General features: G+C 43.8%; 1 protein-coding gene across 1 annotated transcript; it reads right to left on the minus strand.

The window, feature by feature from the left end:
- Window positions 1-7,297: 7,297 nt before the first annotated feature.
- On the minus strand, window positions 7,298-15,105 carry trim46a (tripartite motif containing 46a). Its single transcript, XM_076109303.1, has 12 exons — window positions 15,046-15,105; window positions 13,912-14,170; window positions 13,253-13,403; window positions 12,273-12,471; window positions 12,040-12,186; window positions 11,655-11,750; window positions 10,944-11,197; window positions 10,729-10,850; window positions 10,302-10,631; window positions 8,936-9,165; window positions 8,736-8,803; window positions 7,298-7,745 (listed from the first exon to the last, which is right to left on the minus strand). Exons 1-12 carry the CDS (start codon window positions 15,103-15,105, stop codon window positions 7,298-7,300), a joined length of 2,364 nt encoding a protein of 787 aa, XP_075965418.1.
- Between the last annotated feature and the right edge of the window lie 188 nt (window positions 15,106-15,293).

Raw genomic sequence — 15,293 nt, forward strand, 5'->3', positions numbered from 1 at the left:
TGACTTGTATTTGCTGATTGCTTGTTAAGTTGATAACATGGTGGACATGAAAGACTTTTTTTTTTTTTGTACAGCAAAGTGAGTAAACTGCACTTGACCCTTTGAAGAAGGAAGATTTGTGTTGGAGGTTTTGTTATGGACGTAGTAATGAGCTGACATGCAAATGTGTGTGTGTGTGTGTGTGTGTGTGTGTGTGTGTGTTTGTGTGTGTGTGTGTGTGTGCGCGCATGCGCAAGAAGAGACAAAAGCCTGTTTGATGGTGCAGCAGTGCAAATGAGCTTGTTTGTGTGGCTGTGTTGATACAGAGAGGGCAGTGGTGGGAAAGGCCATGCCAGAGGTTCTCATCCTGTGTGTGTGTGTGTGTGTGCGTGCGTGCGCGCGCGTGCGTGTGTGCGCGTGTGTGTTACATTGGCCTCTCTTCCTGAGCTCAAAGAGACCACAGACACAACACAGGATTGAGCTGGACTTGAGTGTTGTGTAGGAAAAAACTAAGCTGAGAGGACTAGAGGTGGGAGATGAATGAGCTGCAGTTGAAAGAGGGAACAAGAAAGTAAAGGAGATGAAAAAGCAGACGAGATGTATGAGACGGAGGTAGGAAACAGTAAAACTTAGGAAACCAAAAGAATTCAAAGGAGAAATTTAGGTTTGGCTCATATAGTTCTATTGTAGCATGACAACACTTTATAAAACAACAAAGTGAATGCAATTCATCCTGAAGGAAACATGACTTTAAAGGAAGAGCCTACTTCACCCCAAAAATTTACATTTTTATTTAATGCTTATACATGATTTTTCCGATTCATCAAGATGTTACTTGTTTTTCTATTCGTTCACTGGAGGAATGCAAGAAAAAATAAGTTTCTTTAAGAATTCAAGGTAATACAGGGAGAGTAAATTATGAACAAATGATCCTAGTGGGTGAAGTATTTTTTTAACCAAATCTTATGCCAATTCATAAAACAGGCATTTCCCTCCAAACCTCAGACGTGAACCTCATGGTGGCACTAGAGGAGAAGTCAGAGGATCACCAGTCAGTACATCCTCTGAGGACCATGAATGTCTGCACAAATTTATTTGCCAATCCAACCAGTAGAGATATGTTGACATATTTCACCAGATACGGGAAAATGTATCCAGTCTGAGGGTCATGAATGTGTACAAAATGTCATTGCAATCGATCCGATAGTTGTGATATTTTAGTCTGGATCTTCGTGGGTAACTACTGACAGATCGATGTTGCTATCCCGAACCATCGATAGCGTGGCTAAAAAGTTGAGCAGGAGAAAGCAGACTGGAAGTGAGTATACAAACAAAAACTGGGACATGAAGTAGGTAATTCCATGGATTTGCGTTGGTCTGTAATTAAGTTATAACTTGACGAAAGTCCACTTTTATACAAAATATTACTAAAAAAAAATAGGGACAGGATAGAGCAGACAGGTGACTCATCAGGTCTGCTACACAACCCAGATACAAAGATAAAGTGAGTCAAAGGGCAGTTAAGTAGTAAGACGAGAAAAATGAGTAATTGATGCGTCTAGGAGAAGAGAAGGGAGTTTTAGATGTTGTCCATTCTTCTAGTGAAAAGAGACAGACATCAATGAGGCTGGAGGGACAATGCATGGAGTCAGATAGACTGGCTGGACACACCCCTCGTTCCAAACTATGGTTTTATTGTGAAGAGACAGCGTGTTAAGTGTTACTCTGGAAATCAAAACATGGTCTTCATGCTGATGTGTAGGCTATACGTCTTTGTTCGACAGCCAAATACTGACATGGGGCCTATGTTGTTTACATGAGTGTGTGTGGAGTAGGGGGTGATGAGGGGGGTAATCAGCTGAACAATGAGTACAACTCACAAACAGGATCCCTCTGTTTCCTGAAGTAGAGACGGTCTCCTTAAACAGCACACACACACACGCTGAGTATCTTTAAGACATACACACATTGTACGTACACTTTGTTGTCTCTTCCACAGTCTCTCCCCAACAAACACTATTATGTGCATTCAGATGTCTATTTTTATCATTATGGGCAAAGTCTGATCTATGGGATATGTTTCCCCCGTAATTACACCCAACAAAGTCTCTGCTAACATGCAGTCTGCAGCCAGACAGTGTGCATACTCAGCATATAAACACACAGCATACACACAGCTCACTGGGGGGGGGGGGGGCAGTATCCAGCCTGGGCACTTTCTACCATCAGTAAAAGCACACCTGTCCCAGCTGCTGTTTTGAAGAGAGCAAGAGGGAGAGAAGGAATGTGCTTCTCTCAGTTTTCCTGTCAGGCCCTCGACCTTCCCACCCGTCTCCGTTGTCGTCCTCCCTTTACTGGTTTATTATTCCCATGGTCAGCTCTTCTCACGCACTGTCATAGCATTTCTTTGTTTCTCCTCGTCGTGTTTCTCCTCACCTTTCCCCAAGTCAAATCTCTAACCCGTATCTTCTTACACCCTCTCTTTCTCAATTTATCAGTCTCCTCCTTCACCTTTCACTCCTCTAAAATGACTTGGTGGTCCCGCAGTCCTGCTCCTACACTTATGTCACACAGCTGACTGACATGTTTTGTGGCCTCAGATCATCTGCAGTGATAATCAGGTCTGTCTCTTCAAAATGTCAGCCAGTCTAAGATTTATATAGATTTTACAAGAGGAGCAACACACGCCTTCTCCCCTGAGAAAAAAATCACTTCAAGCTCTCTTGATATGCAGCAAATTTCACTGACGGACTACACATGAAATTCCCCAGTCAACATTGATACTGAAGCTTTCTCTCATAGCTTTGTATTGGTGTACATGTATATGCGTGCACTCCGTTGTTTGTAAATGCAGTTGCTGCGGTAGGTATTTATGGGGAACCGTGTGCAGGGGGTAGCAAGTGGCTTTCTATTCTCAGTTTTACCAGCTCCTCCACTTTTGTTTGGGTTTTATAATCAGCATTTTCTTCTCCTCAGAGCCTGGTGGTTGCACAGCTGAAAGGCTGCATGCCACATAGGTAACACACAAAGACCACCTTCCTTTTTCTCATACACACACAATCACACATGCAAAAGAAATGTGGGCTTTCAGCTCTTTAACTGTTACCAGTTGGTGCTGAAAGACCTTTGCTCTGTACGGAAATAGATTTACAGGCAGCCCTCCGTTGTGTCCTCAGGGTTATATTGTGTGGTTCAGTATATCCTGTCTCTGTCTCCCATCCTTCTCCTTCCTGTTCTTCCTCCTCCCTCTGCTTCTGCCGGCCTTTACAGTGGGAACATTGAGCAAAGTGATATGTGGACAGCTAGTCATTAATCTGTCAGAGGACAGCCTATGGACAAAAACACTGTCAGCGCGGATCAACATGCACATTTCACCTTCCATATAAATCATTTGTCAGGTATCCTCCGATCAGAGACTCAATAACAGAGCTTGACACCACTGGACCCAATGGCAGAATTGTGTGTGTCAAGCGCAAAATTTCATTTAGCTGGCTTTAAAAGTTAAATAAATACATTTGAATTAAACAAACTTCTTATTCTTCTTGGTTATGTTCTATAAATCCTTTCTAATACTCACACAGCATGTGCAGCCACAAACCAGGTTAAAGTTTTAAATCAAGCCAAACAGGTGGTTCAGGAGAGTTAATGTCTTTCCAGTCTAAAAATGACACACAATCACATATAAATACTCACAGAGCTTCAGGGGCTTTGGTCCTGTCTGAGCATGCTTTTTCACTTTGGCATCCATTCAGAACACACACACACACATGCAGCAGATTGGTGTGTGTGTGTGTGTGTGTACATGTGTAAATGTGGATTGTAAGTGTTTTTGAGTGGCAACCATGTGAAGTGGATTTGGATTCAATTGCATGTGTTTGTTTGTGTGTGTGTGTGTGTGTGTGTGTGTGTGTGTGTGTGTGTGTGTGTGTGTGTGTGTGTGTGTGTGTGTGTGTGTGTCTTTCATTGCAGTGTTAAACAAAAATGTTTTTCGTGATGTACCGGAACCTCTTCGAGCGGTGGAAAACCATTTAGTTTGACAGTTTACAGACAGAAAACGTGCAGACCATAGTTGGGACTTGTAAAGTTACTCGGGGGCCTAAATGTTGGTGGACAAGTGTGTGTGCAGGACGTACACGTCCGCTGTGATGTGCAGAGGTGCTGAGGAAAGACAGGCGACACAGCTGTTCTGGGGACTTGGAGCCTGTGCTTGCATTGGCAAACATTTCTGCAGCTTCCTGCACTGTGTGCACATTTGAAAGTGTGCTACATATCAATGCCTGTGGAACTTATTCTGCATGGCGCTCAGCATTTTTGCCTCAGTCAACTCCAACACATGAAACAAAGCTTTATTGGCTATTCAAGTACTGTAGTTTCATCCAAGGTAATGACTCAGAACAGATAATCTGAGATAGTGAAATATCCATGAAATATTACATCTATGTTCGTGTTGAGATATATGTAATTATCTGTATTCATGTGAATTCTAAACTCCCAGGTTTTCCCTGTTATTGGTGTAGTTTAGTTGCTTATTCATCTCATCGGACATTCGACCAACTCCTCCATTAAATCAAATTACAAGAACAATAGCATTTCACAACACACCTGCGTGCAAACACTGGCTTAACTCATGTGGGGAGGAGTTCTGTTGGGTAAACAAGTGAACACTAGACTGAGCTGTAGCTAAGGCATGATGCAACCACCAGAGCCTGAGGAGGCGGAGTGAGAGAGAAAACACTTAAGGGAAACGCTGTTTCAATGGCACATTTTGCAAGTTTGACTATTTTTACAATAATACTGGGACCAATGTGGTGTTAACGTAGTTTTGTTCTATGGGAGGTTTTCTTTCTCTTTCTATTATGTCCCTTTTGGTTTATGTGGTGTAAATGCAATGTAGATAAGTGTAATCAATATGTGACACTCTGCAGAACTTTGCAGGTGCATTTTGTCAAGGGACTGCAGATGAAAATGAGTCAGCCTTGGGCTATTCACCACCTATTCACCTTTATTGCCAGTAACAAATACATTGGTAGAACAAATGGGAATGGGAAAGAGGCACAAGGAGAGAGAGATACATATTCATCCAGGTGTAACACAATAAATAGCTCAAAGAATAGCACTCGTAACTTATATCTGACCTGTCTTCACAGATTTGTGACCAGTCAAGTCAGTGTTGACACATCATGCACCTGTTGCTGACTGACGTTTGAGACAGAGGAAATAGACAAAGCTCAAACAATGTCGCCCCCTAATGGTTCATTATTTGTATTACATGCTCCTGCAGCAGACAAGTCATACTTACAGAGAGCATAAACACTGGTTTGATTTGCAATGTCTCTTTGTTGACGACCATAACAAATGCTCAATTACTCTGGTGTTACGCAATAGCTATACTGAACTTTTTCACCTTTGTCTCTCTGTCTGGGAGAGGACAGTGTGTTCTACGACCACTCCAACTGGCTCACCTACTGAACCGTCACCTCTCTCGCCCTTGTCTTGAGCTCACATATAATACCGCCTCGTGTCCTTAAGGTGTGTCTTGAGTCTGTACAAAATAGGCTGGTTATATTTAAACCCTGTGGCACAAAATATCCACTTTACCTGTTAGATCTGGCACACTCGGGTGATTAAGGGCACGCTTGCCCTTACATGCAGGCGTGCCCCATGCACTCCGAGCACTGCTGTTTACTGTCAATCAAAATGTGACAACTTCATAGCACGCTACAATTAAACACACTGTTTGCGATGATGGAAATAAAATAGGTTTACAACCAAGAGAGTCCTCTGTGATTCAGATTGAAAGCCTGTCAGAAATACAAAACAAGAGGACATACACTAAAGAAAAGGTTTCTTGGGTTATCGTGGAAAAGCAAGTTATATTATTCAGAAAAGAGGGGGATTGCTCTTGTACAGTTACCTCTATGTAACTTTAGAAGACATCATAGTAATTACTGGTCATTATTTGAAGGAAAGGGACTCCATGTTACAGTTATCAGTCATTTATTGTTTTAAACATTCTGCCAGCCGAGGCTAAATCTAAATGAAGAGATTCGGATGTTTGCGATGCTACAGTCTAAAGTCATTCAAGTGCTGTGTTGTAACTCAGGTAGAGGAGTCTAGACATGTCATTCGAGACAGTCACAGCTAGAGTTCACATACACACACATACAAATCAGAAAATCACATTTTATATCAAAATACAGACGGAGCCAGTCGATTTGAAAATATTACAATATAGACAATCTCTTGCACTGAAATGATACATAACTGGTCTCTTACATTCCCCAGACATTACTTTATCAGCTTAGTCAAGTAAATGAGCTACTGTCAGCTGTAGTATGGCTCAACCAGAGCTCATAAGATAGACCTCTTCTCATTAACCTACTTCATCCATCCACATCTAATCATTAATATGTATGTGCAAATCCCTCAAACACCACAGTTTTAAACTGGCCAAGTAGGCCATCTGCATTTTTAACTTTTGTCAAAATGTGAAACACTGCAATGTATTCACATGTGATTGAGTCAAACTGTTAGCGTGTTCACCCAGCCGAAAATGCCTCAAAAGTCCTTTTTGAAATGCAAAACAGCGACTATATAAAATACCACGTGGGACTGTTTAGACACAGAGACGCGTGATCCTGACGCGAGCCAACAGAACTTGACAATTCAACAACCGAAGAATATTCACATTCTCTAATTCTGACTTATATGCACATCGTTAACACTTGTTGAGGCAACATTAAAAATAAAGATATAAAATTAGACGTACAGTACATCTGAGGTGCGTTTACAAGGTGAGAGTCAGTTATCTGCATATATGTACGTTTTAAATCCTAGTTACACTTGCATGCAACTTTTGTTGTCCAGTCATTCTGGGACAAATTAAGACAAGTGTATAAGAAGGGCAGACTTTTTTTTTTTTTTACATTGCAAACAGATTTAACCTGTTCTAAAGGGGATTTACTCACCCTGTCAACACAATTCTGCATAGTCTAAAATCACTTCAGCCACAATGTCCATAGGAGCATTAAGCAATTGAAGAGAAAGAAAGCAGGAAATAAATAGCCAAAATACAATATGTCATGTCAGGCCAAGTGCCAATGCAAAAGAACATGATATATTTATATTACGATCTCAACAATCACATTGAGAGGAAAACCTTAACCATATTCAGCAGTGACAGTTTCATCAAGCATCAATACAGGATCAAGGCAATTCATTATTGACTTACATTAAGTGGTGAATACAAACCACATGTATCTCTATTGACATAAAGTTTGACTGCTTTGATGTGCCCCATAAACTGTCCCACCACAATTTATTTGCTGAGATTTGTTGCACGCGTTTGGATAGTTACCCTACGTGGTGACGGCTCCTCGATGCTCCGATTGGCCACGAGGTCCTGCAGCTGCAGGGCCCCTCCGCCAATGAAGCAGAAGGCCGGACACACTGGAGTTGAACAGTCCATGTGTCCCTCCCAAAGGATCCGCAACGAGTGGGCATCATAGAAGGTGACAAGTCCTTTGTCACAGTCCAGACACACTCCCAGTCGGGGTGGCAGAGGAGTGGTATGAGAGTGAGGCAGGTTACTATGGCTGGTACTGTGGGAGTGCACTCCCCCCTGGCTCTGGCTGTCCCCGTGGGTCTGAGTGTGACCATGTCCATGAGGAAGCAGGATCTTGCCCATGCCTATTGTGAGGAAGCAGAAGGGAGGAGAGTCCTGGCCGTCCTCTGCCCCACTGTCATGGCCACTGTCTGGGTCGCAGCTGGGGGGAGGCAGACGGGGGGAAAAGATTAGACCGTGCAAAAGAAAAACTAAGCAAAGGAGGAAAATGTTCAAAAAGTTTAAATACAGAATGACCTGAAGATATAAAATACTCCACTTTATACTCTGCAACTTCTATTTGCACCTGTATTAAATTTGAATGTATTGAAAAGTCATTGAAAAGCAAGAATACAAAATAAAACAGTGATATATTGATATTATCAAGTTGGTCATCTGTCTCCTAAAAACATGTCCACTGTGTCCTTTAGTCCTAACTGCAGCTGTGTTGGAACTCCAATATACACGACACTATACGATTGTATATTTATAGTGTTATGTGAATTTTGTGTGTGAAAACTAAGAGTGCGCTTGATTATAACTGTAGAGATCATGTAGTTATGAGACACTCAAAACAGCAGTGGAAGTATATATATATATATATATATATGTGTATGTTTACATATTGTGATTATATATGTATGTGTGTGTGTACTATTTACTCTTCCTCCATACTTTGAAAGTGCATTAGTCAATATTCTATATCAATAATTGATCAAGTGACTACATGTAATCTGACTGTAGAAACTTGTGTGTGAAAGTCAATGAGTTTCCTCAGGGTTCTGAGAGCTCAGCTAACAGAGAAACTGCTCCACAGTCTGAAAGTTGTGGCTTCAAGGCCTTCCTTCATGGTTTGTCTTTTTTCCTTCTGTTAAACCTTAAAACTAAATGAACCATGCAGATAATCCAATAAAAACACTGAATAGGAAAGAACAGGGTTGGAAGTTAGCACCAGCCACCAGCCAAATGCTGGTAAAATATGCAAGTGGCTGCTAGATTTGCTTCACTCGCCCGCCTGAAAACCCAATGTTAATGTATTAAGTGGCTGGTATCTTTTGGAATCCACCAGCCACAGTGGCAGATGGACATAAAAGAGTCCTGATAGCTCAGCTTGTGGGGAAGGTCTATGTTTAAGAGAGGGCGATTTAGTTACCGAGGGCTGGCCATGTCCTGGGGGAGATGAAACCACTCTTGTAGCTTCTGCTCCTGTGCTACTCCCACCTGCAAAACAGAGTCAGAAAGACAGAAATCTTTGGTCACATCAATTTTGAGTCAGTATGTAAGGTACAGATGATTTCATATATGCAACGCATTATAATACCAATCCAGCTGACCAACAAGCATCCCTCTCACCTTTACCAGGTAGGAACCAGGCTCCACGGAGCATGCCCAGTAGTGTCTGCCTTCAGTGACGGCCAAGTCGGCCACCAGCAGGTCAGAAGTCAAGTTGCAAGAAGTGAGTGTGCGGTCGGCAGTCTGCAGGAGGGAGAGGCCTGGCACACTGCGAGCGTAAGTTTGTCCTCTGCCCAATGCCAGCCTGTCAGCATGCAACCCCCAGCGTGAGTCCAAAGAGAAACTCAACACTGAGGGGGCAGGAAAAGGAGGCGTACCAGGAGGGAAAGGAGGGGTGAAGAGGGGAGAGAGATGGCAAGGAAGGTAACGGAAAGGAGTCACGAGGGAGGAAGGGTTAGATCCCGAAGCTGTGACAAGTCTGATCACATAATGTAATAATAACCAGCGTGGGAGGAGAACACATAATAAGAGGCCGATCAAGAGAAAAGGTGTATTCAAGAGGAAAAATAGGATGGAGTGGTTTCAGCAGGAGGAGGAAATGTGAGAATCAGAGTAAAGGTAACATTCACATCTACATGTTGTTGAAACTGGTTTTGTGAAGGAAGGACAATGTAGAGTGTGACGACCCCTCCACTCCACTAGGTGTCCCTGTTTCCTGGCTCTTCCTTGACTTACAGAATCTGTCATCAGTTTAATGAGCCACACCTGGGCCCGCTGTGGTTCCTGTTATAAAAGCTCACCACCTTCACGTGGAGGCTCCCTCTTCCCTGGCTGATGTGGCTGCTGTTTGGTTTGTAGTAGACGTTCCATACATGCTTCCATGACTAATTACTGACTTGCATGTTTAATGCAAAGGTTAATGTTTTAAATAAATGTGCTATTTATTTATAAACTCGTCTGGTCTCACCCTACTTTATCGCAGCTTTTGAGTCGGGCTGTGACAAACTAACATTAAAAGGGAACCTAGGACAATATAAAGGAACGATACATATTTGTTGTGCAGAAGGACAGACAGGAAAGAGTCTGGATGAAACTGAAATGCAGAATAAAAAAAGGGATGTGCAGAAGCTAAAATAAAAAATGGGAATAGAAAAAATAAAGGAATGGAGAGAAAAGTAAAAAATATCACAATTAGTTAATCAATTGAAGAAATGGCAATACCGGAAAAATATCAAACTTAACTGTTGGCAGAGTGTTTTCTTTGTTACCAATGCAAACAAACCTGTTTTGAATTTAAAAATATCTTAAGGCATATTACTTATTCTCCAAGCTATTTACAGTACAATTATTTGCAATTAATTCAGTGAAACTGCATTGGAAACAAGGAATGGCCTCATTTGTTTTTAAAAGAATGGAAAGATTACGTTTTTTTGTGGTAAAAGAAATGTTAAAATGTGATGTCAAACAATGGATGCCCATCTCTCACCAGGTGCTGGTGGAGTGTGGAGGTAAACTTCTTCACTGTACTCTCCAAACCCGGCCTTGTTGCAGCCTCTCACCCTGAGCACATACACGCTGTCCATCTGCAGCCGATTGATCACCGCGTTGGTTCCTCTCACTTCATCCAGCCGCAGCCATGCAGTTGCAGAATTAGGAGATCTGGTGCCGCCCCAAGTGGCTGCGGCCCCTCCTGCTCGTCGTTGGTATTCGACAGAGAAGTGCCAAGCTGGGGCCGAGTCCTGAGGGAGGCGCCAGCACAGAAACAGATGGTCATACGCAAGTGTCTTCTGGGTGTCAATGACTGGAGCCAGTGGGGCTGTGGAGGAGACAACGCAACACATGTGGTTAATTTACTATAATAAAGTATAATTTCACTTATATATGGTTTGAATCGCAGAAACAAAAGAGCCTACCATGTATGAACTCCAAGCTGTGGATGAGCTTGACTTCTTTGGATGCGTCGAGGTGAAAGTTCCTGAAGGAGAGATCAGCTGAGAGAGAGAAACCCTGGAGGTTTTCTATGGCCTTCACAAGCCTGGAGGAGGAAAGACATGTCAGATGTCAGAAAGCAAAATCTTACCAATCCATTCCTCCAAAATTTTAGGATTCAGCTGAATAAGTGTGTTACCTGCTGTGGGTGACTCTGGCAGCCTGTACGAAGCAGGGTGGATCGGTCTCCTTGAGCAGCTCCTGGGTGTAGGCCATCAGGCCAGCGTGCTCCAGCAGGCCTTGCCTCACCGAGACCTGGACCGACAGGGCATCCTCCCTCCTGCTGCGGGATCCCTCCAGGGCCAGAGCCAAAGCCCCCTGACGCTCCGCTACCGCCGCTCCCAGCTCTCGGATACAGTGGGTCAGCTGATGCAGAGCCACTGCGCTGTTCGCCTGGAGAGAGACAGAGTGGGGAGAAAGTGCTGAGTTAAACAGCAATGACAGATTAGGAATGACAAACACAGAGACAATGTCGAAGATATTGCCAACACAGAATTGTGTCATGGCACCAGAGGCCCCTGGCCTCTAGAGGGCCCACTAATACTACCTGTGCCTTTAGCTGCAGTTGTAGTGACGGTTAACTGGCAGGATAGGCTGGGGGTGGATTCCCGTTGTATTGAAGCACAACAAAACCACAGTGTGTTGTTGATCAGTGTCACAAATGTTGCTTTTTGTAAGTAAACATCAGTGCTTTCAGCTTGTTCTCCACAGCAGTGTTATAGAAGAAACACTGCTGGCCATAGTCATTTCCATTGAACCCAAATATTGCAGCAGATTCTCCAACTATTTCTGTTCAAAGAACAGCATGAGGAAACGGGTACTTTGACAAAGCAGAGAAACGATAGTTCACCTCCATCTGTTTGATGGCAGCTTCCAGTTGAGTGATCTGACTCTGTATCGTCTCCTGGTTGGCCAGGACAAAGTTGACTTCCTTGGTAACCTTGTCCTGTAAGACCAAAACATTACATTACATTACAGTCATTTAGCAGACGCTTTTAACCAAAGCGACTTACAATTCAGATTCTATCACATTTCTACACCGTAGGCACAGCTACGGGAGCAAATTTGGGGTTGAGTGTCTTGCTCAAGGACACATCGACATGCGACTAGTGGAGCCAGAGCCGGGGATCGAACCGCCGATCCTCTGATTGAAGGACGGCCCTTCACTTAGCCACAGAAGTTAACATTTCAAGGCCGCTAACGTCAAGATCTTAACACAGTTGAAACCGACTCACCTTGAGGGCCTGGTAGGCCTGTGCTATAGGCAACACTTTGTGTCCGTGGTGGACACGGCGGAGCTTACAAAGTGGGCACAGTAACCTCTGGCAGTTACGGCAGTACCACTGCAGTCTCTCCTGCTCATGCTCGGTGCATGTTAGGACCTGGAGCACGGAAGAGGATTAAGGCACAATGACAACAGAAGAAGAAGCTACTGTATATGATGAGCAAAACACAAAAACAGACAAACCTTGGGCCGGAAGTTGTTGGTGGGTAGAATGTGTTCGTGCTGAGCTCGAGGGGTTCCCCAGGGGTGGTAGAGTTTGAAACACTCGTTACAGAAGTTGGACTTGCAATCAGCGCAGCCCTTAGAGGCCTCCAGAGACTGGGGAGGCTTACAGAAACCACACATGATGGCTACACTGCCCAGACTTACTGTGTGCCTGTACCTAAAGGGCAGACAGGGGTACAGGGAGATAAGAGCAGGGCGAAAGCAATTCTGCAGCAGAAAAAAATGCAAAAAAAGGAGGAGTCCATAAAACTCAACAAAGGGAAGATTGAGCTCATCCGGGTTTGCCCTGCTCTCTTTTCAGTAGTTACTCTGGAAGTGCCTGACCTGGATACATCACCACCAGCTGCCTTGTTACTGCATCTTGCGCAGTAAAACATGCACCGTCACACTTTCCTGACCAACACAACCACTCTAGTGGAATCAGCAGCTGCACTCATCAAACATAACTCTCTGCCCATCTCAGAAGGCTTTTTTCCCAAAGCAGCTCCTCTCAATTTGATCTTCACAATTTGAACTGATAAGAGAAGAGGATGATCAACATTAAAGAAAGATGAGAAGTATTTCATTTCAAACTTCCTCAACGTTTCTGTGCTGTCCCTGCAACCAGCTCTGAGGGTCAGTCTTTGATCAGGAGTAAAGGAATGATTCATTATGGAAACTCCTTCTAGCAAATTACTTCTTGTCTTATTTATAAGGCAGTATTGACTAAGCCCTTCATTCGCTGCCTGTCTTTATTGCCTGCAGGATTGATAAGGGGATTTTTTGTTTCTTCTTTCTTTATGATTTCTGTTAGTGAGCTGATGATGAGAAATTATCATGGAGTGAAATACCAAGACAGCACAAGTCATGTTTGAGCCTGCAGTGTCAGCTCTTACTACACCTGACTGCGCCTGTGACTCTCTCTGCTACAGTATATTACTGTATATCTACATGCAAACCTCTCCACAATCCGCTCCAGTGTGAGGTTGCGGAGGCAGTCTGTCAGGCCTTTCTCTCCGAGCTCCACATCCTGCTGACAGGAAGGACACGGGAACAGCATGGGGGGAGGGGCCGCGTCCTTCCGTCTCCGCCCTGGATATGTCCCGCACACTGACAGGAGGACGCAGGTGTAAAGGAGGGGAGATGGAGGAGAAGGAGACATGGATAGAGATGTAGAGGAGAATAAGGCAGAACTCTTAGTTGTCCCTCACATGTATAAAAATGAATTCAGTGATAAGTAAAAGTAAGTTCACTTTGGAGGAAACACTATTAGCTTACACACACGCAGTGAAAATACACCTGCTCGACAGATGCTTACTGCCTGTTGTGCCTCCTTGACTCCTTGTCTCTGTGGACTTTGCTCTACATGCACTTCAATAAGTCATGAGATGAATGCATAAAGCCCTGCATGCTCAGCGGGATACTGATGTATCAGCTACATCGCCTATGAAAGTCGGATGCTAAAAAGACCGTGATGTCATATCACGCTGCCAGCTTTTAATTTTTGCACAATGATGTCACTCTAAGATGACCCAATGCTGAGATCATTCATTTTCATTTTTAAATTCCCATCAGCTGTACCAAACAAACACATATAAGCTCCACATCCGTTCGCCACCTGTTCTGAGGACCCGTTCCAAGCGGTCAGGTGTCCTGGGTGTGGGTCTTCGAGCCTGTCGTGGGGAGCGAGTGTTGGGTGTGGAGGCCGGCGAGTTGGGCTCTGGAGGGAGGTCTGGAGGAGGATAACCTCTCTGTACCAACACCTCAGCCGCACACAGCAGACAAACACTGTGCTGACACGGCAGAAGGACGGGCTGCTTCACCATCTCGTCACACACCGGGCAATGCAGCTCCTGTTCCATACTCTTCATGTTGGACTGGAGGGGGAGAGGTTCAAGAAGAGAGCTGAGTGAGGAGTCACATTCGATAAAGGCTGAGTCACTAGAGTAAAAAAAGAATCCACTGCTCTTTACATTCTGCAGTTCCTGTGACCTGTAAAAAAAGAATGTACATGAGATGTGTAGGAGTGAGGAGCGAGAAGGGGAGCGGCATCAGACACTGGTTTTGTATAACTGATGTTAGAAGTATAAAGCACAGGGGAGGAAAATATCTTTCCCCTGACTTCAGGTGTTAGTCCGTCTCCAGCTTCACCTTCCCTTTGAACAAGTCAGATATGGAATTAGCTCAGCTGTGGCATAGGATACTGTGGTTTGGTAACTGAGTATTACACTTCTCCAAGGAAAAATGTTAAAATAAATATATAGCTTTCAGTTGTTACTGGAGGCCCAGTTCCGGTGTTGCATCTATAGCCTACCTAAACGCAGCATCCCGTTTCTATGACAACGCACATCAGTTCTGCCTCATCTATGCGGCCCATGAGCATCTGAAGCCGTTAGCCAACATATTTGATTATAATCACCAAACATCCACCGCTTTATCTGCAACGTTTGGATATAGCCTATGTTATTTGTGGCCTTGCTTTTTTTTTATGTTTCCACCCACAGTGCTCGAGTTTTTGCCAAAAACTCTGTTTGATTGTATTAATGGCCAAAAAATGCCCAAACGGAAGAAAAGCCTCACATTCCATCATCACAGACGCAACCTGTGAGTTCAGATGGGGCGAGAGGAAATATGGCACAAATTGTGGGATTAAATATGAGGGTGGATGACAAAATGCGATGGTGCTATCTTGTTTAAAATAAGCACACGTGGTTTAAAAGAAATAGGGTAATAAAATGAGCGTCATACTTACACTAATGCGAACCAAAGCGTCCATGATAGAGGTAAAGGTTTGTAACTCCGCTTCAGCCATACCTCGAAGATGTCAGCGTCACTGCGATACAACAACGAAACCTTTTGTTTTTCTGGGTAAAGACAGGGGCAGGGTATGTCAGTCGTACCGAGGAAAATGCGACCCTGGACCGTAATTGGTCAACCACCACAACAGATTTGCTTTTGTGGGTCTTCTCTGCTCAGTGTGCCGTTATGCGCACGCTGATT

The sequence above is a fragment of the Anarhichas minor genome, unplaced genomic scaffold (genome assembly GCF_050575085.1).
Source record: "Anarhichas minor isolate MPS153535 unplaced genomic scaffold, ASM5057508v1 ptg000041l, whole genome shotgun sequence".
In the NCBI taxonomy this organism is placed as follows: Eukaryota; Metazoa; Chordata; class Actinopteri; order Perciformes; family Anarhichadidae; genus Anarhichas; species Anarhichas minor.

What these genes read in the sequence shown, in the direction of transcription:
- trim46a (XM_076109303.1), bottom strand. Translation starts at nt 15,105, where the DNA reads ATGGCTGAAGCGGAGTTACAAACCTTTACCTCTATCATGGACGCTTTG. An exon ending in ACGCTTTGGTTCGCATTAGT is followed by an intron (nt 14,171 to 15,045) that starts GTAAGTATGACG and finishes CTCCCCCTCCAG; the next exon opens with TCCAACATGAAGAGTATGGA. An exon ending in CTGGAGCGGATTGTGGAGAG is followed by an intron (nt 12,472 to 13,252) that starts GTTTGCATGTAG and finishes TCTGCCCTTTAG; the next exon opens with GTACAGGCACACAGTAAGTC.